Source organism: Falco cherrug, chromosome 4 (assembly GCF_023634085.1).
Source record: "Falco cherrug isolate bFalChe1 chromosome 4, bFalChe1.pri, whole genome shotgun sequence".
Taxonomy (NCBI): Eukaryota; Metazoa; Chordata; class Aves; order Falconiformes; family Falconidae; genus Falco; species Falco cherrug.
Window position 1 is genome coordinate 17,146,142 of NC_073700.1, and position 25,418 is coordinate 17,171,559.

A 25,418-nucleotide genomic window follows, 5' to 3' on the forward strand; every position below is an offset into this window, starting at 1 on the left:
TTTCCTAATGTATGGTTGCTACATTTAGCCTAGGCAGTACATGAGCACAACTGCCATTTGCAGGATTAAAACTGCTTGTGCTAGCCCAGTCTGATGCATCTTAAATCATCATGCTTCCAGCGGACAGATATTCAAACACTTTTTGGAAACCTTTGTCTTTTCTCTGCCCTAACAACCACAGATCCGAGATCCCCAATTCCTCCATCATTTTTTAAATTCCTAACTGTCTGCACTTCCTAAACCCCTAAGTACATGTTGCCTTTGGACGAGCCCATCTGCATGAAACTGTAACATCTTTTGTTGATGAGCGATGTACTTTGTCAATACAAGGGCAGGGAAAGAATGGACCAAACCAATTTCTGGGCCTTCAGCTAAGCTGCAGAAGTAATTTCAGCTGACAACTATTAATATGCTAAGCTCAGCCATCTCCTCTTTAATTAAGTTTATCAAAATCACCATTGTTTTGTACATCTTGAAGAACTGGGTACATTTCTGGGGCACTGAAAGTCAAGGTACTAGAAATCAAAAAAAATGCTTACATGAAATTAAATCAGTGGGTCTGAACTCTGCTGCCATGGCTTTTCCGCACTGCATTTCCCCTGCTAGCATGTCAGCTTGATTTTTAGCCGTTACTATATTGCTACAACAAAAAGATTAACTTTCCCATTAACCACAAGTAAATAACATTTTAACAGTTCAAAATAACGAATGTGAAGACACAAAGCACTCCAGCCCTGCCAGCCTGGTAGAGTCATTCAGTCTCAGCAACAAAAGGTTTCAATCAGATAGCCAAAACTTTTGTCCACCAGATTTAGATTTATCCTGAAATGCAAGACAGACTTTCCTCCTCCCGCCCCTTGCAGAGCCAAAAAGCACAGAAACCGAGAAAATTAAAACCTGCTGCATTATTCTGCAACATGCTACAAAATGTAATAAAAAGCCAAATGTCTCCTTGCCCTCCCCTCCTCATCATGTTGAATTATTTTTTTTAAACAGTCATGTAGCTGCAACTCTGCCTACATCTCCAAAAGCTAAACAATTATGCCACAATAGGGGTATTTTGTTCGCTCAGAAAAAAAATCATCTAATGAAAAACTTTGTTGGTGGTTGAATCAGTTTCCTTTAGGAGGAGTTGGCTGTAATCTCAGTGGGACTTGTGGTTTCAGCTATTCATACTGCTCATAGCAGTTTCTGTTTTTTCTCAAAGCAACGTAACCCAGCAACACAGAAAAAAGCTGTGATTAACCTCTTTGAGATACAAGATGTCACGGCAATGCAAGTTGCCTCTTCACTGAAGAGAATCATAAATCTCTGTCGCTCTGTCCTTTTTGCACAGTCAGCTCACCTCCAGGGCTGAGCCAAAACGGAAAGTCAGAAGTCACTGAAATTTTCTTTTACCTGTGAACGAGCAAATTGACTGTGGACTCGTAACTCTCAGACCAGATACCATCCTTCAGAGCTGCGAGGAACTGCAACTCTCAGACCCTAATCGATAGCTTCAGTTTCTTGCCAGCCACAGGAGAGCTTTAAAATTAACAAGCATTATATTAGCTGACTTTGCCTAATGAATAGCTATCAATCGTCTACACGCACAGAAAGCATCTCCTTTATTTGTATGCACATGACCATATGTGGCGGAATGAAACTGGAAGGGAACACCTGTGCATCAGTCTTCCATAATTTTTTTTTATTATTATTTTTAAACGGACTAAAAAGCTGGCACTTTTAAGAATGCACTAAAAAGCTGGTGTCAATCCCAATAAATTAAACAAACAAACAAACCAGCTAAGAGGAATAATAAGAATAACGTTAAGGGAAAAAAAACCCAACTCTTTCCTCATATGTGTCATATGAGGCACCCCAGCTGCACCCTGACCTGTGAAATACCACAGCTATACAGTAAGGCATCTAGGCTGTGTTATCAGATGTACAGAATAATGCATAATCAATAGCTTACAAGAAAAGTAGGACCCAGCTAGCTGGCTGTCCCACCAATGCACAGATCTTCGGACAAATTCTCAGCTCACACTAGCCAGCACGCCTCTGCTGACAAAACTATTGGGATCTGGTACGACACGCAGCCAGGCTACAGAGACCTTACCCAAGAGCTAAAGCGCAGCCAGCACCTCCGGACTCCAGCAGATTTTACACCTAACTCACCCGAGTGGGAGAGCCGCCAGAGCTGTGCCTGAGCAGCAGAGAAGCGAAAACTCCTGCTCTGGCACGGCTGCGCCATCGCTCCTCTCCATCCCGGCAGGCACAGTCTACGCACTGGTCTGGGACAAGAACCAGCCTTCCTCTGTCCAAGCATTTAACTAAAAAACACACAAACACACCGATGCAGTCACTTCTTTATGCTCTGGGAGAATTTTTTTTTTTTTTTGGTAATGACAGGTTCCATTATCTCCTGTGTATATTAAAATTGGCCTTTCAGCTCTTACGTTAATACCAGATCCCCAAGTCAGAGATGAACTCTGAGTGACACAAAGAAGCCATACTTTCAGATCAGGGCATCTCTCTGACAAGGTGCTTGACATGGCCTCTCTTCATGCCTCGGGACTGCAGCAAGAGAGAAAAAAATTGCCTGGAATCGAAGGTTTCCAAACTGCTCTCCAGCAGCAGTTATTTATCATTACTCTGTCCTACAGTGTCATTTCCCAAGCACCCAGGTGCTGCAGAAGAAAGAGGCCATCCCCTCCCTGCTATGAAGAGCTACGAAATATCTTGAGCAAAAAACTGGCAAAGGATAAGCAGATGGGCACAAGATGAAAGCAAAGCAATCCTAGGGCTGAAAAGCATGACTTTTATGTTTTGCAAAGTTGACCAGGTGGGTTTTTTTAAGGGGGGGAGGGGGGGGGGGGGGGGAAGAGAGGAAATTCAACTCAGAAGACAAGAACAAAACTATCATAGCCAAAGCAGCTTTGAAGAAAATTCACCACCGCCAAGACCGAAGCACACCGCTTGCCTGCTGTACCTGGATGTGTGCCGCGGCTCGGGATTTCTGACCAGGAGTCGCAGTATTTGTGCCTGCAGCTCCCCAGCCTTCCCCTTCCCTGCACAGCCCCACAACCTGCCCCTGCCAAAGCCACACCAACCCAGCAGAAAAACCAAACTCACAGCAGGCACCTCCAAAGGCGTGTGGGCACGGGGTGTCTTTATTCCCTGCGCTCTCCTCCTTGGGAAGCAATCCTTCAGGAGCCAGCTATCAGCTCTTAACGACCAGTTTTGTTACTCACAGGCCCCACAATGAAACAGGGGGTGGCTGAGGTTACCACGCTGTGGCAATAATCAAATTTAAGGGGATTATAATCATTATAAGCTAATCACGGTAGAATTATATATTTTTAATTAGCAGCTGCTGTGCGGTTAAGGCACTAGAATCCCCCAGCTGTTTGCTGGTAAGTGCAACAAACTGTATCCTATTTGAAGTGCAAAATACATACTTTTGCATGGAAAATATATTAAGGAAATCTAAAAACTGCACTTAAAAGCACTATATACTGTAAAGTGTCATTACAGAGCATTCTTTTTGCTTTCAGCATTGGAATGGTATTTTTTTAATCCCATAAATTCTTGCATTTAATCTTATACTGAACGTAGGCCAACTATAAAAAGGGAATAATTTACAATACATTGTGTATATTGTTACTTCAAACTACATAGTAAATCTTCCAACATTTGGTATAAACACATTGTGTTTGTCTACTCATTGTAAGTCTAGAAAAGGACATATTTCTGCAGAGCCTTACGAGGTATTCACTGCATGAATAATAGAGACTGAATAAAACTTGTCATTTGGATTTTCTTGTAACAACAGACCTTAATCCAAGATTCGCAAGTAAAGAAACAGATCTCCGCAGTTTCTGTAACCACCCCTGCTCACACTGCTATATTTTTACATTATTCTTCAGCTGCATTTTAACTGAGAACCTTTCTGCGTTATCGCAGAGAGACTCCAACAGGCACCAGCCCCCAGAGATCTTGCTTTGTTTAAAAATAAAGCTAAACCCAACAGCCAGTTCATCTGGAAAAAAGCTGGTTTTGTTGAAGGGCGTTCAATTATAAGGAAGCTGATCAGAGCCTGCAGATGATTGCCAAGAAGAGCTGCTCTCTAAGCACCCAAATTTGGCAAAAGTCTACAAAAAAAACCCAAACAGCCAAGCAGTTGCTCTTGCCTTCAAACACATTTTTCAAGTTCCCAGTATTAGACCAGCCTCCTCCTCCTCCACAACCCAATGGCACTGTGACATTCTGGTCTAACATAGGGTAGCAGCAGAACAGCATCTGAGCACAGCCAGGCCCCTCATTCCCACCACCTCCCACCTCTGATAACTCGCCCCTTCCACTAAGGAAAGTGCCAAATAGTGCAGGCTGGTTGGAAACCTTCTGCAAACCCTTCCCACTCACCCTAAAGCCACATTATCCGAAGTCCAAACAACTCACAAGATGGGAAGACTCACAAGGATCATTAACAGTTACCAAGACATCCTTTAGCATGACACTGCTGAGTGTCAACAAGTTTTTTTGCCCTCTGCATCACCTTATTTTGACCAGACCACATCCACCAAGCGTGGGCTTGGTGTCTCCTGGACACGCTCCCTGGGACACAGATAATTTCTCCAAGGCTGCAACAGCTTCCCTGCCCACGGCTAAGGAAAACTAGTCTTAGAGAGGTTAAAATACAGAATTAGGCACCGCAGTAACTATTTGAGGGTATGTCTTAAAGTATGTCTACAAGCCGCAGGAGAGGGCTCAGCAGCTACTTTCAAATCCCCAGCCCTCACAGAGGGGAGGGCTCTGGCCAGGGGAGCAGACGACCACCTTGGCCAGGTGATGGGCATCTCTCCAAGCCAAGGCAGCCCAGCTCTGGACAGCCTGTCCCTGGGCCCAGCATCACCCCCGCCTGTGGCAGCCAGCCCCTGCCAGCGATGCTCTGCCTGGCGCAGGCTGCCTGCTGCCGCCTCAGCCTTGTCCTACACAATGAGGGTGACACTTCCTCATCTCCGCAGCCGGTGAGCATTTGTAACTGTTCCAATGTCTCCCTCACTGCAGACCAGGTATAGATTCTATTACCGCAGAAGACAAATGCCTTTAGATTCAGCTATTTCTGATAGAACTGTTTGCTCTGAAATAGGCGCAATACAATCCAGACTGCATACCGGCTGGTAACAGAAACTGCCATTCCTACGAGTCTGCGAGCGCTAGGCAGTCCTGAACAACGTCCTTTGCCATCCCTGGGGACTTTGACTAACAGTCAGCAAAAGACGACTCTGAAAACCCCAGAACTATTATTTGACTGAAAGATCAAATACCCTTCTGTTGACTCAGACTAACACAGAGAGCCCTGGCAAAAAAAACAGGCATCCTTGAAAGTTGAGAGCTCTCAGGTAAATCATCTGGTCTTGCAGATGGGTGCTGCTGTCAAGGTTGTCCTCACCACCACCACCCAAAACTGGCCGAGTGTTATTGATAGCTTCCGACAAGTGACGGGAGCCGTGCAGGACTTCAGCTCTTCTCTTTCCACTCTAAAGCACAACATACCCTCAGAGCAAGCAGAAAATGTATTCAGGGGAGGAAGGGGCTCAAAAAGACAGCTGTTACACCCAAAATATTAGCATCAAACACGGCACTTTCAAGTCACAAGGACACAGTCATCACTAAAGACTCTGACAAGAAGAGATGCACAAGGAAATCAAAGACTTCCACAGAGCTGTGGTACCAAGCCGTACCCAGGCAGGTAAATAATGGACTAAATTAATTGCCTGTAGCATGACACAGCTGCAAAATCCTAGAGATTTTGACTGCTTTGCAGCATCGTTCTTTCAACTCCACCCCATGCTGAGACTTTAATCTGCAGGGCTGTAATGGTACCATCAGCAATGTTAGAGGCGAGACTAAAAATAAACACAGGACAAGAAAAATGCAAAGCTCCTCCTCCCTGAGAGGTCTGGAGGGAATTTCCTGAGTCAGTCAGACTGCTCCATCACTTGTTTACTTGTTACCAAGGATGAATTTTCACAGCAGCGTGTGTGGTTTTCACTGAAGTTTCCAAGTTAAAATCAACAGGGCTATAATGTCATAAGAAAACCAAACACCACTAACACTCTCTTGAGAGATGGGATCCTTGCTGCCTCCCTGCCCAAGCTGCACACTGCATTTCCAGGGCAAATCCTGTGTTTTCCAGGTCAAATACAAAAGTACTGGGGGCAAAGACAGTCCCTTGGTTCATGGGATGAAGGACACCAGCTCCCATAGTAACCTGCAATGAGTCCAGCATCTTACTCCGCCCATTAGATCTATTCACCCCTGGATAAAGCAGCTGTCACACAACGTTCAGAACAGCTGGAAGGTCTGTCCCTCCAGCACCTCTCCCAAGGTCCTCCCGAGTGCCGAGAGGCATTTCGGGAAGGAGAGGTCAGCTCTTCTCGCCGTGGCACCCATGGAGTACATAACTGTAGAGCAGCAGCCGCACCAACTGACTTCAGAGCTATATAAAAAGCTGGCACAAAGATTTGTTTATGAAGAGCTAAAAATTAAGTTTGACTTTAAATAGCACAGTCACCAGTAATGGCTCAGAGGGTCACATTCTTCTTCCATTTCTGCCTCCTCTCCCCCCTGAGACCTCCTCTTTGCCCAGCAGCTTTCCCAAAACGGTCTGCAAACATGGCAGAAGCTCCCCACGAGGGGGGCAGGCAGAAATCTGTGGCTGAGTTGAAGGAATATGCTTGCGAAGGGATGCTTAGCACTTCTACACCACTAGCCGTTTGTTCAAGGCCAACACTGCAGCAAAGACCATTCCCATCTGCGGCAACTTGGTAAGTCAGATACTACTGATGTAGTATTTCATGAGTTCACTACATATTCCGTGAAAATTTTAAGAGGTGACTACAGGTTCATGATGCTGTCAAAGAGAAACGCTCACCTTCCCGTTCCACAGCACACAGCTCTCCATGCAGCTCTCCTCGTTCACCTCCACTACCCCTTGAGCACACACCAGAGGAAAATATAAGATTTCAAGCTTTGCAAACTCCCAGCCTAAACCAACATCCTGTAAAACTATGAGTTAAAGGCAGGAACACTTCACTTCCAAACCACAAAGGCTGTAATGAGTGTGGGTTTAATTGGCTGGTACAAGAGCTGCACAGCCAGAATCAGCAGCTGGCAATGAAATCAGCCCTTCTGCACTGCAGATTGCTAAACTTTTGCCCTTGTCTGCAATGTGGTGTGTCACAGAAGTAATTCAGTACCCATAAAAAGGATTACAACAGTACTTAAGAAAAAGAAAGCGCGAACCCAGGACTAGTAACACACCAAGTTTCTTCCCCTAAACTTTCTAGTTGTACAGGGATCTATCCCTGACCCTGCACTGATTAATTTCTACTACGAGCCTGTATTTCCAAAAGAAACCTGTAGATTTTAGCTATCACTTATAATCTGGCCCTTTAGAGCTACTGATTTCAACAAGCTTAGTACATACTTAAAAATCTCATTATCTAGAATTAGAAATTAGTTTCTTTGAAAAATCAGTCCCAAATGACCGAAGTCTTTATCAGGCAGCTACAGCACATCTTCTAGCTTCTTTTATTTAATGCATCATTCACAGTTATTCACATGTATGCCCAACTTCTCCCTCACAGGTTTACACACAAGTTCTGTGCTAGTTTGCATCTAACTTCAGACTATTTGAAGAAAAGCCAGATTAGTGAGGAACAGGATTTTACAGCAAAGCCTTCCTTTCATCTGCTGCAAAAAGCTTCGAATCTCATAAAGCCGATGTAATAAACTTTCAAGACACGGTATTTCACAGAGTTAGCAGAGGCACATTGCTATCACTTGATAGTTAATGGAAGTTTTACGGTTTACACTTTACTTAAAACTATCATGTTCTGGCCTGAAGAAATACACACTAGGCAGAGGAAAAATAAATAAATGAAAACAAACAATAACACAATCGAAAACCAAAACCACACCAACCAGAACTTAGAGTGATATGCGCAAACATCTTTTAATTCAAAAAGCCAGGCTGACCTAAATAAAAGTAGCACACATGAGAAAAGCAAGACATCATCATCCTGCAAGCAGCTGAGGAATTGCTGCTCTCGGCCTCTTCCCACTGTGAAGCCCCGGGCGCCGCGCTCAGCCCGCACCAGGCGGCTCCTGTCTTGGCTAAGGCAAGGCTCAGCCCAGAAGCTCCAATGCCGTCAGGAGTGCAACACTCCAGACGAAATGCAGAGCAGAATTTAAACTCCTCAGTCAGTGCAGTTATATTCCACAGGTGTACCCTCCACACCTTTCTGCTTTTACCTGCACAGCTTTATTATAAATTGCGTCTTGTCCCCAGGGCTCCATACTAAGAAGTTGCTCATTCCACGGAGCAAGAATCAGAAGCTTTGGACGTGTCAGGACAAATCCCACCAAATGTAAATTGGTGTAATATACAGATTTACACTTGCTTACATGGCACTAGAAATGGAAAGGCAGTAACTCAAACTGCTGCACAGGCTCCTGCCAACAGCGGTGATAAGCATTGCTTTCTTAAGGCTGAACAGAGGTTCTGGGGAAAGACAATAAATCACAACACGGCATCTTTGAAAGGGGAGCAATGCAGGAGCTAAGCCCCAGTGGCTCCACAAACACTCACTTCTCCCCAGGACTATAGGCTTTGGTGTTAATCACTGAAACTTAAGTTTTGCAACAGTTTTTATTTTAGTTAAAATTGCATGGAGTGTTCATTAATTTTAACATTGTGTGATTTGCCGTACCCATACCTAGGAACGCGCTGAACCCTGCAAGCTTACGCCTGGCATGTTCACAGAAGGACTAGTCCCTGCTCACACAGCCCTGCATGCTTCATCCATCTCCTGCCCCAGAAACAGGCCGTAGCAGGACGCTGCCTTCGCTGCTGTCAGACCTGACCCTGCAAGCACCCAGCAGCAGCCCCAGGCAGCACGTCCCCAGCCAGGCACCCCAGCACCGCTCACCCCATGGAAGCCACCGCTGCCCCAGCTCCAGCGGGGACAGCAAGCAAAGCAGGATGGGACCCCTTCCCAACACCCAGGCTGAGACAGGCTGTGCATCTGCCCTCTGAGCTGCACAGCCTCACACAGCATCTGGGTCTGTATTCTCCAAAAATCAGTCACTCACTCTCACCCCACCCCCCTCAAAAAAAAAAAAAAATTGCATGCCAATTGCTAAAAATGCTGCAGATCAGGTACCTGCACCATGTGCTCAACTTGTACTTTAAAGGCATTTACTCCTACATTTTGGTGCATTCTCTTGACTCAAGATATTAAATCAAATGCATTGAGCCCACTTCCCTCTGTACAAGTAACAGGGGGTTCTATTAGCACACCTCGGGTAGAATATTAACTCCAGTGTTTTTCTGGGAAGAGACTGCATTTAATCTGGATTGCGATTGGAGAGCAGGAAAGGAAAAAAAAGGTCACCAGAGTAAACACAGCACCATTATTAAAGAAATGGGTTAACTATCAACCACAGGTACGAAACTGTGGGAACAGGACAGCAACCCAGTCCCACCTGTGACGATGCTGGCTGCTGGACAAGCAGAGAGCAACCCAGAGATGCTGCAAGAGGAGAAGGCCTAAAGCTCTCGCTTTGTTCCATAAATAAAGGTTGGCTCTGTAATAGGTATCCGTGGGGTATTTGGGGTGCACTGATTTATTAACGAGAGATGCAACAGCCAGCAAGGCAGTTTTAAGATCCATTAAAAAAATATTTTATGCCTGATATCAGGGAGCTCTGCAGGGTTCAGAAACGGAACAGACATTTCTTCACATAACAAGAATAGCCAAAGGCAGCATCCGATATTCCACAAAAGGCAACAAACATCATAAACAAGGTACATAAAGCCTCCGTGCTTGCAGGCATAAACTGCCCTCTGCCTACAAGAGATCAGGACACTCTCCCAGGGCCGGGTTATCTTACCAGCAGGTGCCATCTTCTAAAAGAAATTATATTAACCAGTATTTGCAACAAGAAAGCAACTGGGAGGGCAGACAGTGCACCTGGATCTGCTGTGACACATTCTACACCAAAGAAAACAGCATCATTCTGGCACCAGGTCAATTTCACAAAAAACAAAGCCAGAAAATTTGTAACTGTTACTTTTTTTAAGTACCCTCTTAGAGAAAAAACAACACTTGTAAGGAGGTGTTAAAAGGCAACAAAGGAATAGCTACAAAAAAAGTCAAAACATGGCATCAGCCCAAGCCTGCCAAAAATGAAGGGATCCTAGTAGATAAAAAAGTAATACCAAAAAAAGTGAGTAAAAATAGAAGTTCCAGTATATGACATGCCTTCAAGCTATAGAAAAAGCATCTGGATTGTCCTCAGATCCCCTCCTGACTGCTGTCTAACTTGGTAATCATCCCTCTTGAGCAACAGGGTTGTCTCAAGCCGAGCAACGGGGCAATGCCGCTTGCCTCTCATCCCATGCTATTTGGGGCAAAGCACCTTCCAGCCAGAATGGGAAGAGCATGTGCCCTGGGTCCCACAGACCTGGGTGCAGTCCAAAGCCTTTTGGCCAAGTCCAGAGGATGCCGGCAGCCGGCACGCCACCTCCTGCTCGGGGCGCTGGGATGGACCATCTCCAACCGGGGAGCTGCAGCAGGGCCACCAAAAAGCAGCTCTGCAAAGGAATACGCTGGTGCAACTCATTGCAGGTGAAAGGAAAAGTGCAGGAAGCCTCATGGCAGCCTGTCAAGGCTCCAGAAATATACTCTCCACCTTATTTTTGGAGCCTGCCGTTTATTGAGCATTGCTAAGGAGACCCGCTTCTCTCCCGCACCCCCTCCTTTCACAAGGCCAAGTGCAAGGCTCAGCAGTACACCCTCATGGGACACATCCCATAGCCTGCCGCTCTGCTCACCTGAGCACAGCAAGCTGAAATCTCTTTTCTTTAAAACATAAAGGAAGGTGGTGGGAAGCTGTTTCAATTGTGCAATTTTCACTTTTACTTCAGTTACAGCCACCCATACAGCTCTGTATCTGGTACCTGCCTGCCAATGTCCTTCTGCTGGAGTGACAGCAGCGGAGAAGGAGCTGAAAACATTTAAGCAAAAGATGTTTTGTCATTCTGTGAAGCGTTAACACCGCTCAATGCTTTTAAAGGACATTACAATGACTTGGCTGTGGACGCAGGCTTCCCAGCTCCACTGATGGACTTCCCAATGCTCTGAACATCACTTCTGAAAAGCAAAGACCTTGGAGTGTTCCTCCTCTGCTCTCCCCATGGTCCCCAAACTGTGAACCAGGGGGATATTTGACTTTTCATGTCTAAGCTAAGGCAGTGGCAGGGGGCAAATCCCCATTCAATAGAAACTTGAGGAAAACAAAAACCCGAGCAGCTGCATCTGAAATTACATGAAGTCCAAAGCCATCAAGTGTGAGCCTTAGGACAGAGAAAGTCAGGCAAGTGCACAAATGCCTTCCACGTGTTCTGGATGGAAAGAAACTGAATTTTTTAAAGACTAACGTGGAAACTGCTTTAAGCAATTTGTCATTTTCAATAGAGGTTCTGCAGTAAAAGAGATTTCGACAAGCTAAACAACTTCCTACCGGAGCAGCTGCATGCAATGTTTAAACTACCTCTTGCAGACTTCTTAGAAAAGGAATATTTCTAATTTTGCCATTCAGGAAGACTTTGAAATGTCACTGCCGTTTGATTTGACCAGTGAAGAGGAAATGCAGAGTTGAGAGAAGAGGAGGAACAATGCAAATACCATTCTGTATTTTTTAACTTGGTTTCAGGCAGCTCGGTGAGTGGGTGCTAAGAAGTGTGAATATCGCTTATTTACCTCCAAGAGGCAGAAGCTTCAGACATATTTGCTGTAAATGTCACAACTTAAAGCTCATCTGGATATTACAAAGCACTGATGTGAAATATCATCTGAAAGACAGCTGAGTGTAAGAGCATCTTACTGCTAAACTTGAGCTAGAAACAATGTTTTTATGGCAAAAAATGTTCTCTGAACATGATCAACTGCAATGCATAATAATGCTGAAGTCTCTTCTACATCAGGGACTTTGAGGAAAAATAAACACACAATAAATATTCCCCACTGTTTCTGCCACTGGTTCAGACAGCTATCAGCATTCAGCAGTGCTGCTGCTGTGTCCGAATACACGAAAGTTCTGTCCTTTAGAGGCCTTGATGAAATTTTGTTTATCAGTTGGTGATGCTAATGGGAAGGAGCTCAGGGAGGAGCAGCAGATTCTGTCTGACACAGCCCACAGGTTGCTGGGAGGATGCTTGAGGTTTATAAAAATGGAACAGCAGCAAAAATCAGCCACATGACTACACTTGGTAAAATCCACCTCCATCTGCAATCGATACAGGAAAAGAGGAATGCCAGTTTTAATTGAAGTCTGTAAGGCGGCTTAAAAAGTCCCTAAATTTTTAAAGAAAAGTTTTTCATCTTCCTGGTGAGTGCACACCCCCAGACTCGGAGGGAGGGAGGTGCTGCAGAAACACTGTTTGTCAGAAACCAGCCAACGAATTCCTGCACCCAGCACCTCCGGACCCAGGCTCCAGCCAGGCAGCTGATGTAACCTTCCCTGCCAGCTCAATCGCATCACATCGTGGAAAAACACGCTCACTCCCAGCCAGGGGCAAGATCCCATCCGGGCAGCCTCCGCTGGGGCTGCTGCCGTGCCTACCGAGAGGAGAATACTGAAAATAAAAGTTAACTGTGACGAGCCAGTTTGGGAGCCAGGGTTTCCTTGCTTTCCCCAGCAACCCTTGGGGGAAGAGCAGGCAGCGCCGTTACAGCGAGATGCAATGACAAGTCACCCACTCCGCCCCAGGACTCAGCCTGGCACAAGCACGGCAGTCCTGAAGCAGGGCACCGATGACCAGGCTGAGTTACGCACCAGCTATGCTGAATCAATTTGAAACAGATTTTTGTTAATCCACTGCAACCTTTTAAAATCTGAGCTTTTCAGGATTGTGACAACTTGCCCAGCTTTTAGGTAAACAGCAATTTCCACACTGGTTTAGGCAAGCCTCAGCACCAATTACAGCAACTTTTACAACCATACAGACAGAAAAAGCCTTTTGCAATGCGTTACATTAGCACATGCTTAAATTTAAGCACTCTCATTTTTACTGGGGCTTTTCTCATGTGCAACAACTTCAGCAGATCCAAATTTACAAACTAATTGCTTACCAGTTTGCAATGTGACCAAGATATCCTATCCTGTCAGAACTATGTTAAAAAAAGAAAAGAAAAAAAAAAAGCACTGTATTTAGCTCCTGGAAAAACTGATATGTGTGTATTTCCAGCATCAACTAATACAACTGGAAAATTGGCAACAGAAAACAAAAATAAATGGAAAAGCCACCTTGGATAGTCCCTAGGTCATCTCTTCTGCAGATAAAAACATCAGCCTTTGACACGTTTTACAAGCAGACAGTAAAAAAACCTATTGGGTATTTTAAATGGAAAGACTCTCATGGCAAAATTCCACTTGAGCAGGGCAGCCTGGCGTTGCAGAAGGGAGCTGCTCCACCTGAAGCAGTTTATCCATTTCCCCTGTTTTAATGCGGATCCGGAAAGCAGCAGAACCCCCAGCACAGCAATGGGGAGCTGAGATTTGCAGGCCCACGCTCTTGCCACAAGCATCCCAACTGAGTCACACAGCCTTGGTGCTTGGCTTCCCCCCTCCAAATGTCACTTGGGGTCTTCTCAGTCCTCACTCTCCGCCTGCAAAGCATCCAGGCAGGGACAACTCCCAGGTTCATGTGCTGCCTGGCACAAGAGGGCCCCAAACTTCAGCAAGCTTGAAAGATTGCCCTCGTGCATCCAAGTGTTCACCACTTCTCCCACCCTCATAAAGCAATGACCTTCTGTTAAAGTGTAACTGCCACCTGCCCCTGGAATGAGGGAGCTAAATGCCACTTTATTGCCTTTAAAATGCCCGAGACCTGCGTGCATGGTGAAACCGGGCACCTTTCTGAGATAAGCTTTATAGGCGTGCTCTAATTTTCCCTCCTGCACTCTTGAAATGACTCACAGGGACCAGACAAAGGTCTAGAGAGCAGCTGCCCCCAGCATATGCCAGGAAAAGGGAATCTGGATCTGCTTCAGCAGCCACGTCGCATAACCCGATTAGAAAGCAAGAGAGGTCTCATGGGCGAGCCGCCTTTCAAAACCAACATGTTCCTGCAGATGATTTACAGCACAAGTATCACCGAAACGGTTTCACCACGGGAACACCACAGAAGTGAATGTTTTTACAGGATCAGAGGCTGCCCATGCATCTTGTGATGAGATAATGGGCATGGGAACTGTTCTCGGCCATAATGGTGGTGGTTTCAGACTCTTCAGCTTTCAAATAGCTGTGCCAACAGCAAATTTCACCACTTATGGCGAAATCCATGGCATTGGCTCTTTAACAGCCCGAGCTGCCGGAGTCATGGGATTAGTTTCTATTTAAAAGGGGGGGGGGGGGGGGAGGGGAAGGGAAGAGAAAAAAAGAAAAGACAAGAAGAAGAGATTCTGGAATTCTTCATGGAAACAGCATTTGACAATATGAATGCAAAAATTAAAGATATACATATCTATTCATATATACACACCAGTCACATGTTCTAAGAGCCTCACCCAAGAATTCAAACTATTTTGATAGGTGATACACAGTATTTTCACAAGCCCCTCCTCTTAGACTGGGTACAGGCTGTGTGTAGATATAAAACTTTCCCCTATACGTAAACCCTCTGAGCAGGCAACGCTTGGGCCAGCACAGCCCTGGTGTCCTCAACACCCTGCCCGGATTTTGCCCAGAACAGCTCCGTGTCTCCCACAGAAAGCCAGAGATGGTCATTGGGGATTTAATTGCCTCGCTCCACATGTAGTGAACAAAGCTTCCTGCGACATGAAGGATTTATATAGACTGTGGTTAAGTTCAGACAAAAATACCTTCACATGAAATTAGGTCAACAATTTCAGCATGTCCATATTTCTTCATTAAAAAAAAAAGAAAGAAAAGAAAAAGAAAATGGGGTAATACAGCTATGTATGTATGTAGAAAAGTATTTGTCAGCTCAGATCCCCATTTGGAAATAGTCTGATTAATAACAGCAGATAGTAGTTGACAGGGAGGACTCCATAGTGCACACAGACTATATAAAAGTTTACAAAACCCTACCTGCCATTGCTAAGCAAGTTTGGTATTTGCACATAAACCAAATACATAATGTTTGCTGGGCTACGGGCAGAAGACAATCTAACAATAACAAAAAAAAAAACCCAAAGCCATTCCCTCCCAAGGAACAAACTCACCGATTTCCTTCAAAAACAACCCAACCCCTGATGCTCAGAGTGCCCCAGGGTGAACCCAGCAGAGCCTCTAGACTGCTCATGCAGCCAGGCTGGTGCTGTTCCTCTGGAGCACAATCAGCGCACATTAAGAATATGTAGAATATTCTAAATTAGTTGCTTCATTGTTTAAGGAAAAATGCATACTGGGGAAAAGAGAAGGCCACGATTCTTTGTTTTGCATCAAACTAATCCCTCTTTCACCCTCAGGACAGGAAGAGGACAAACCATCAGGTGTCCTGCCCCCCAGGACTGTGATGGGGAGGCTCAGCTTGGAGGTGACAGTGTCCCCAGGTCCAGCCAAACCAGGCTCACTGGGGATCCAGCTACCCCAGGGCTGCGCTGTGCCGCACGCCCCGGGCCATCCCCAGCTGGCCAGGGAGCTGTGCAGGCTGCCCTCCAGCAACAGCCTGGAGGGGCATGACTTCTAGGCACCACATCCCACTGGGATATGCAACAACAAAGTTGCATCCTATATTCTACATCAGCGAAGCATTTAGGGTGCCTGGAACAAGACGATGGTGGTCTAGACCACTCTGAGACTGGGGTCTGTCATCAGCTGGAAAGACAGCCACGCGCCTGGCTGGTCCTGCAGAAAGCACTCAGCTGCCTCTGCTTTTAGAGTCAGCCTCAGCATCAGTAACAAATCCAGGAGCAAACATGGCAATCTTTCCTCAGTCCAATGCTTTTGGTATCTTTCACGTATCTCCTGCTGCCCATCTCTCTCTGCCTCTCCTCCAGCCATCCTTGCTTTACCACAAGGCTCCAGGGAATTGTTCCTCTGCACCTCCAAGCCCCTGCAGCATCCTCCCATGTACCTGCTGCTTAAATTGCTAAGTGGGAGTTCTACCCGCACCTTTGGGAAAGGAGGAGGACATGCATGTTCCTTGCTGTTTTTAAGAAAAGCCTTTTCACAGTTCTTCTGCAGACCAGATTCTCACCTGCCCAGTTCAGCCTGTTTGGGAAGTAGCTTTCCTCTCCCTCATGCATCCAAAAAAATCCAAGACATCTGTGTCTGTCATCAGTTTGGACTAACACTCACTTAGCACAGGATCTGCACAACTGGAACAAGAGAAGTTGAACATCAAAGTTGTTTTTTTTGTTTTTTTAAAGTACACAATATCTACACAGCTTTGTTTGTGTTGAGGGAGTGGCTGGATTTTAGGCAGCTTCTTTTTCAAAGGCTTTTTGTTAATAACTAAATGAAAAACCCAGAGTTGAGGTTTTCCCCTCAAAAAACAAGCCACTGTGATTAAGGATATGAAGAAAGAAAAGCCGGTCTCTTCCCAACCTAATTGTACTCAGGCACTGACTTCAGGGCTCCAAAATTACAGATGTATAACCCAAGACAATGAACTCTTTAGTCAAGAATTAGCAAACCATGCAAAACTGATTCCTTATTCAAATGCCTCGCAATTGTATGGGCATCTGTTCCACTTTGCAAATCATCCCAAAGGCTTTGTTTGGTTTTTTTTTTTCCTGTTCCATTATGAACACAGGGCACTTTGCATTATTTTCACACCGTGTAATAAGCGCTATTGTTTAGTCTAACAGAGGACAGTCAATGAAATCCAACAAATATTTTTACCTTATTTTTCTTTTAAGTTATGATGCAAGCCCTCTCAAATATAAAAACAGGAACTGTTCTTAGTCAAAAGCCAAGTCTGTAAAAATGTAACCCAAAACATCAGGACGTGAGGAAAAAACTATTTTGTTTCTCCAAGGTCTACTAGGGGCCGTTAAAAAAATAATTTATGTAGGTTTAAATAATATTACTAACACAAAACAGTTCAGCACAAATGATGCCAAAGTCAGGACTGGGGACTAGCAGAGAGAGTGGTGCCATCATTCCTGCCCATAGCAGCAGAATAGCTCTGGAAACCATTTAAAATGTCACAGGAGGGAGGATGGATGGAGTGTCTGACCTTTGGAAACTGAAGGGTGGATCTCAACAAAAATATCCCAGCTACCCTGAGCCACGCTGCTCCTGCAGGGCCAAGAAGAATGTTGGTCTACCTATTTGGTCTAGAAGGAAATGCAAAAAAATAAAAATTAAGGAGAAAAAAAAATAATAATCCAAATCTGCCAACTTACCAGCCCAATGCAAAAGCTGCCAAGCTGCTTTGGAAACTGGCAGCTTCTTCCACAGCTCTCTATCAGATCAGTAGAAAACAAATTCTGGATGATAGCCCAAGCCTTAAGTTTGTTTCCCGACACCAGATCCTTGCAGGGAACCCCACACTTAAGACCATCAAATGCACTTAACATGTGGATGTCTGTGGGCTGCCGGGTCCAGCAGGACTCGGAGCCTTACCTGTCCAACCGCCACAACAGCCAAGACAATGTGAGTTGTGTGAGACTGAAATATAAAGTGAGGGAAACGAAATATCAAGTGTCAAGAGAGACAGAGAAAATGATGATAGTGGTGCAAATCACACTTCTGCAGGAGCTGGTCTTGCACGCTCAGCAGCGCTGTCAGTCAGCACCGAGAAGCTGCTGTTTACTCTGTCCTGCCAGGGGTGCCTCCGGTGATCCTTGCTACATCACAGGGGGGATGGCCCATCCCTGTGCCCTTGGTGCAAAAAGGTCACTTAATACTCACTTTCTAAAAGGCAAAGATATTTTTTTTCCAAAGCCAAGCTAGAGAAAAACTGCAGAAAACTGGACCAGGAGGATCCCGTATTTTGCTGCTCCAGGATTTGAGACACGGAGCTGGGAGAAGCGCAGGTGGGATGAAGGGGTCTGAGTACCAGCAATCAAAGTACCAGCAGCTGCTCATGGTTAGGATTCCTGCCTTCAGCAAACCTTTAGCCTCACACTCTTCATACTCCTGTAAATTCACAGCACTTACTCATAAACAACCAGGGTTCCATGCTTTTCACCAAGAAATTTAAGTCACCTGCAGCACGCAAAGATCACAACCCATATGTCCTGATGTACAAGTTCCAGTCAAAGTCTGAGGAAGTGGGGAAAAAAACAACAAACAAAACCAAACACCTGAAATAACTAGCAAGCATAGCTTGTGTCTGGACTAAAGTAAGGGAATGTAAATAACAAACTTGGTCAATTATTGTAAAAAAACCTCCGTGGAGGTTCTGAGGATCCTACCCTTGCCCACAGCTCAGACCTTGCTAACGGGATGGAAAAAGCCCTCGAGGCAGCCGCATCTTCTCAGTTTCCATGTTACCTTCAAACTGGGCAATGATGAAATCTAACAAAAGAAGGACATGTTGGCCCAAATCATCAGTTCTGCGCAGCCACAGAAGTGCTGCTCAGATCTTTACACATTACTGTAGCTGCCCTTGGGCAAATGTTTTCCTTGTGCATACAGACACTGTCAAAGGAGTCGGGGTATTTCTCAGGCAGGAGCTAAAGAGATGCAGAAACAGGCAGAGGAGATCCCTGAATGATTGCAGCCCGAACCAGAAAAAAAATGATAATCCCAAACACGGGAACAGAATAAGCTATCGATGGTTTGGCTTTCAAACCTGTTAAAAGAAGTTCTTGCATTTTTAACAAGATACATGGAAGATGAATAGCAGGTCAGTAATACACTCATGCAGGAGCTATAACTTGGTCTTCAAAAATAAACCGCAACAACACGCAGGATGGTGTTAACATCTTATTTTGCAATGTTGAATGACTGATCGCAGTTAGATTATAATTGTGATTTAATTGCTCTGTGATCTGACCGGCCATAAAGAAGAAGCCTGGAGTCCCATCTCAATGGGTAGAAAGATTAACTTTATTGTGGAAAATATAATCCCATTTCATGCCATTAAAGGGATCATATTAATTCCTGAAAACTTTTATAACAGCAAAGATGTGGCACTTAGGCTCTGATGTCCATCTCTGGGGTGCTACCTCATGGCTCTGGAGAGGATGGATGGCTGGTTTGCCACAAGCAGGATCACCTTCTAAATCCTGACAAGTACTATACTGTAAATTCAGGCACAGTAAAGATAAGGTCTTGCATACAGCAGTATTTTAATACACAGACATACACAGTTCATGACTAATAAATGTCATACTACTTTAAAGAAAGCAGATTACTGATTTGTAGCAAAATACAGTAAAGTGATGGAAAAAGAGATTCTGCCTTTATTTTATGTTTCCGTAGTGACTAGCCTGCACAATGCTCATCCCAGTGGGTCAGCGCTGAAAACAGGCCTTATAAATCTAAAATGCATCAACGTCTCCCAAGTTTGTGGGTGGCAAATCTTTCACCCCACTTCCAATCCGCTTGGGTCCTAAAAGAATTTGGTTCAAATGGAAAAATGACTTACAGAACTCACCGTGCTAGTGACCAGCACTCAGCTACACAAAGACTAAAGGAAAACACTTTCTGGGGCTCACGGCGTGATGCTGCAGAAGTAAAATAGGAATAGCAAGAGCTCATCTAAACAGCTTTTCCCTTCGCTTGGCCCAACAGGGGCAGCTGCCTGCACCTGACCCCGAAGGCAAGCTCGCACCTCGGGGCAGCACGCGCATCGGCACTGGCTTTCGGTCTCTGCAATGCCAGGCACTGTTGCATCGCGCTCAGCGCGGGATGTTCAGCACCACCGCTAACAGAAGTGACGTTCTGCTTCCCAGCGTTTGCTAAACTACTAGACACACTAAAATTCAGAGATGCATCGACTTCTCTTTTACTTTTTTCCCACCAAATTTTCCTTGAAAAAACCCCAAAGTAACAAAACCAGCAGTTCTCTCACAAGATCTCTGAGGAACATAAAATTAAAAGGCCCAAATGCCAGCTAGTTGAAATTTTTGAAAGAAGCTGGTTTCGTTCACATGAGTACATGCAACTGGTTTCAACATTTCATGATTACTTCGTATAGCAAATGCCAGCCTGACATTGAAGCGTTGAGTCACTGCACTGTATTTCAGAATTTATCTTAGGGTCAAGTTAATGTTTGAAAAAAACAAATGCAGCTGATAGCGCTGAGTAAACAGTGACCGTCTCTGTTTGGGATCACGCCTGCTCCTGTTTGCCTAGCACAGGGCTAAAACAAAACCCACAAAACCCACACAGCTCCTCCCTGCTGTGGGATCATCCCAGCTGCAAAGTACTATGAAAATTATTAACTGCATAAACTGATCTCAACACCTCCTGGTTTCAAAGCCATTGGCCATTTAGAGCTTGGGAACCTGAGACTTTTTAGGGAAGCAAAGCGCTGAACTGAGAAACAACTTAATAAGCACAGAAACATACTAGCTTCAACAGCTTCCCATACCAAGCATCTAGTTTGGTATGATTTGGTTCAGGTCATCTAACTAAGGACCAAGAAAAATATAAATAAAATAAAAGGCTGCAATCTGAAATCTGAGTGTGCCCATCTCTTACTAAGGGAAAAAGAAAACCCAGATACCTTAAACGAAACACAGTCAATTGTATAGATACAGCCTTAACTCTTCCCTTGTGAAGAAAGGCGTGAAAAACTTCTGTTCTGCTGTGTTGGACTCTCTTAACCAAGATACATCAGAAGAAACAGTGTGCACGATTTTACTACTGATATATCCAAATGAGGTATACATTATCGATTTATCCAAGTGAGCTATTTTGCAAAATGTGAAGTGTATTCAAGGAAGTCTCAATATTCACAATACAGCTGAGAAATCATTGTGTTAATTGCAGTTTTACACAAGGATATGTGACCATTGTTCCTATAATTCAATCTATTAATTCTGTACTCTCAGACAAACTAATAATAAAAACGCATTTATTAACTCCACAGGAGTTAATTGCCAATTTTATCAGAATTTAGGCACCGATGCAAGATGGAAACAGTCAGTCATAGAAGCACTACATGTTAAGTGAGTTTTTTCACACATTTGACAGTTCTGAAAGTTACTAAGATACATGGCAGCAGATTCTTCCTCTCTCTCCCCCAAAACCAGGCAACTATGGCAGTGTATTTTTTTCCTCAAACAAAATACCAAAAAAGGGCACATATGGTGAAAAAAAAGGGAAAGCTTTGTTAAAGTTCTTCAGCTTTCCTCACTCTTTCTCACGTGGTAAGTGAAGGACCAAGAAATCCCATATGAGCAGCAAATACTGTTATTCCAATTAAGAGAATTCATATCGGTTCCTCCTTTTTGTACTTTCTAGGAGCCTATTCAAACTTACAACTCAAAAAACCAAGAAAAAAATACCGTATGCAGACCTGTACATCTATAAACCCTAGTTTAATGATAAACCCTGTGCACAGCCTACTCCACCTATGTTTCACATCCCAGTCCCTTGTCTTCCACTAAGTACAAGGTCAGAACAGTTATTTTCTCTGTTCATGCTTGCAGATGACCGACTTATTTATAGTAAATTTCCTGGTTTTCCAGCCTTGTAAATGCCATACGAAATAGACAAGGCAGTAAAATACACACATTTCCAGGCTAATACTGTCCTAGCACTTCAGCACCAGTCTATTAGGCACTAAGAACTGGTAAGGGGAGGAGAATCATAGTTAAAAAATGTGTTTACAATCTTATCTTCACACTCCTTTGCTGTCTTCTCTAGTGCCACACACCTCCTGTTGAATGACAGTTGCCATCCCTATAATGAGATTTTTAATCAACATAGACGTAACGCATTTTAATTAAACCACTCTCCTTTTCTAAGCTTATGATGCTGATCCACAAGGGAGGTGCCCACTCTGTGCAGAACTGTGCACAGATGCCAGGCTACCATTGACAGGCACAAGGGAACTGCTTTCCAGACCACAAAAACATTTAATGATTTAAAATATGTATTTTTTTCTGTTCTGCATTCCTGTCTAATAAAGCATTTAAAAAATTTAAAGGGGGGTGGGGGGGACAGGGACGACTACAATCCCACAGTACCCAGGGGCTTGGCTCTCACCTCTGGACAGGGATGGTCCGAGGTTCAAGTGCCTGCCCTGGCTCCACACAGGGTTTTGAACCTTTTTGTCCCAGGTTCTCCCAAGTTTCTCCCTTTTTTACTCCCAGGTAAACCCAACCAGTATGCTCAGCCAAGGCGCTCTGCCCCTTCTGTCGACCACATCCTGGGGCTGAGACATATTTACCATTATATTCTGTCATTTCTGGTATATTTCCATGAGATGTTTCTATATAGATTAACTACTAGTGTTTCCAAAATAACAAAAAGTTTAATCACAAATTGCTTGGTTGGGAAGTTTATTTTTTTTGGTTGGGTGTTTTTTTTTTTTCTTTGGCGAGGGGGGCCACTGGTTTGGTTTTTTTAACGCACCTTCCTTCATCATCAACACCGATCACATTACAACATCAGAAGCTGTATTTTCACACTTCTGCTAAAACAATCAGTATGCAAAAAGAAACCTGCCTGATTTCCTCATACTTTTCTTCATGCTTTTCTCCCCCTCCTGCCTGGGCAGGGAAACCAGCAGGCTCAGGTTCCCTCCCCACTTCCCAGTGAAGCCCAGACATTGCATCAGGGCAAAATACGTATTTGTTTAAAGAAAACTGGTTTTGTTGGGAGTTTGACGCTGTTTGCTGGAATTTCTAGTGACTCTTGGAAATGACTAACAAGTAGCTGTGCTTCAGTACAGCAGCTCCCGGCAGCTTGGAGCTGACACTGCCCCAGAAAGGGGAGCAGGTGGCAGAGGGGGATTGCACAGCCTGGCTCAGCTCCTCTCCGACACCCCACAGCTACGATCTGCTATGGCACCGGAGCTTTGAAGGATGGCTGTGAAACAAGTGCACGCAGCCCTTCAGCTCAGCTCATCAGCAAGGCTAGGGACAAGACTTCAGGTGACAGTCCTGCCAGCTGGCCATAAACGTCTGCAGCGACCAGCTGGGTTGAACCAAGTACAGAAAAAAACCCTCTCGCACCACCAGCCACAGCAAACACCCCAAGTTTGGGATGCAGACCTGTCTGGATGATTAAATAAACTTTCCCCTGAGGAATCTCTTGGGTGATCCAAAGAAAACTTCCCTTCCTTCCTCCACTTGGTGCTGGCCCTGGGGTGCTCCTTTGCCCCAGCACACCTCCAGGTGTCCGGCTGCTGTCCCGCTCCTCCTGCCCATCTTGCCAACCCCAGCGCTGCGGCCACACAAGCCGTTTCCTGGCACTAAAGTCCTGCCCTGGAAATCACAAGCCACATTAGCCAGACCTGTTACACTAACCTGTTGAGCAACTGCTGCGAGTACACGAATGGGAAGTAGCTTTTCTTTTTTTTTTAATCTTGCATGGGAGGACTTTTCCTATCCTCTTCCCCTGCCAAACAGGAGAGCTACCTGTGCATGCCTTCACCTGTGCACTACAGGGCTGGGAGCACAGATGTGCCCTCACCTAGGGCAATACAGGGCTAAAAATAAATAAATAAATAAATAAAAAAGCCAACCTGAGCTGACTTTCAGCCAGTGAAAGGACTCGCCTCGTAGGAGGGTCACAGCTTTTCCCTTCCCAAGGCAGGCAGCCGGCAATCACGTGCTGCACTTTCTGAACAAGCCTCCGGTCATCCCAGCAGCGCGGCTGCTCGAAAGGATGCTCAGCTGGAGGAGGGCATCTCCACCACATTCCCCCTGCTGCGGGTCTGCCCTGGCCGCTCCGGGGGTCAGCCCCAGAGGCAGCCCCCTGCCCTGGCGCCCCTGGGTGCCCCGGCACCCCTGGGTACTCCGGCATCCCTTGGGTGGTACCCCCGCAGGGAGCGCCGTGCGCTCCGCGGAGCCTTAGGGAAAGTCTCACGCAGTTGCTCGCCGTGCTTAACGCAAGCCAGAAACTGCGGGCGGCCTCCGGGCTGAGTCAGGACGAGAAGGTGCCCGGGGATGGGTGCCCACGGCAAAGGTGCGCACACCAGTGTCCGCAAACGTACGGGCACCGCCACACGCCGCCGGTAACTCCTTTCGGGGTCCTGTGCAGCCCCAAAGGGCTAACGCTCGCCTCTCCCTGCCGCGCCGCACTCGCCCTCGGCCACCCAGCACTACAGCAGGGACCCTCCGCCCCCCACCACCCCGCGACCCCCCGGAGCGGGCCCTCCCCGCCCCGTCGCTCCGCGGTCCCGCTCGCACCTTGTCGGACGGCTTTCACCGCGATGGGGTCCTTGCAGCTCCGGATCACTTCCAGCACGTCGTAGCGCGGCAGCCCGGAGACGCGGACCCCCTGCACCTCCAGCAGCAGCTCCCCCTCGCTCAGCGCCGCCTCGCCGTCCCCCGCCGCCGCGCCCGCGTAAGGGAACTCGCCGTGCTCCGCGCCGCCGAGCAGGGCGAAGCCCAGCTGCCCGCCGGGCCCGCGGGTGAGCGAGCACTGCCGCACCCGGCTGGCCCAGTGGTTCTTCTTCTGGACAACGCGCGACATGGCGCTGCGCGGCCCTCCGCGCCCGCGGACGGGCGGTAAGCAGGTGCGCAGGGGGCACCGGCCCGCTGCCTCATAGACCGCGCCGCCGCCGCCGGCCCCTCAAGCCATCACCGCCGGCACCGCGCATGGCTCCGCGCCCGCGGAGGGCGCGCACCCACCACCCGCCCTCCCTTCCGCGCCGTCCCTCGCCTGCGTTATTATTAAAAAAAAAATAAATAAAAGAAAAAAAAAAGCGCTGAAAAAGCAAATCCGGGCGGTCCTCGCCCTCCCGCGCTGCTGCTCTGCTTTACCGCCCCTCTCCGCGGGCGCTGCGCGGGGCGCGGAGGCGGCGCCTTTAAGGCGATACAAAGACCCGTTTGTTTTGTTCCACTTCGGTCCGTCCCGCTCCGCCGCGCTCCGCGCTGCCGGCGCAGGCGCCCTGGCACACCCCGCCCCGGCCCCCGCCCGCCTCCCCGCCCCCGGCACGGCCCGGCCCGGCCCGGCCCGGCCCCCCCGCGCCCCCGGCCGCGCTGCCCCCGCCCGCCCCGCGCCGGGGCCCCCTCCCGCGGGCGGCGCTGCCGACGGGGCCGGGCGCGGCGGAGCCCCCGGGCAGCCCCGGCTCGGCGAGGGGGCTGGGGGCGCTGCCCGGCGCACGGCGCCGCTCGGGGAAGTTCAGCCCGTGGAGATGCTCAAGTTTCGGGGGCAGAGGGAGGGTAATGCTCTGCTCTCCCGGGAGGATTTGTAGGGTTTTCCAAGCGGCAGAGCTCTGGAATCGCCGCTCACCTGTGCTTTCCAGGGGGCTGTTAGGG

The 25,418-nt window shown here is 46.7% G+C and overlaps 1 protein-coding gene across 24 annotated transcripts in view; it reads right to left on the reverse strand.

The window, feature by feature from the left end:
* Positions 1-25,042, reverse strand: part of MAGI1 (membrane associated guanylate kinase, WW and PDZ domain containing 1) — a 355,855-nt gene extending 330,813 nt beyond the window's left edge. For 14 of the 24 annotated variants that reach the window (XM_055707400.1, XM_055707408.1, XM_055707389.1 and 11 more), the window contains exon 1: positions 24,345-25,041. In XM_055707400.1, coding sequence (XP_055563375.1) covers positions 24,345-24,630 — 286 coding nt within the window. In that variant the 5' untranslated portion in view covers positions 24,631-25,041. Of the gene's footprint in view, positions 1-24,344 lie in introns of all 24 variants that reach the window. The other 10 variants (XM_055707399.1, XM_055707398.1, XM_055707395.1 and 7 more) reach the window with 2 other exon arrangements.
* Positions 25,043-25,418: the final 376 nt, after the last annotated feature.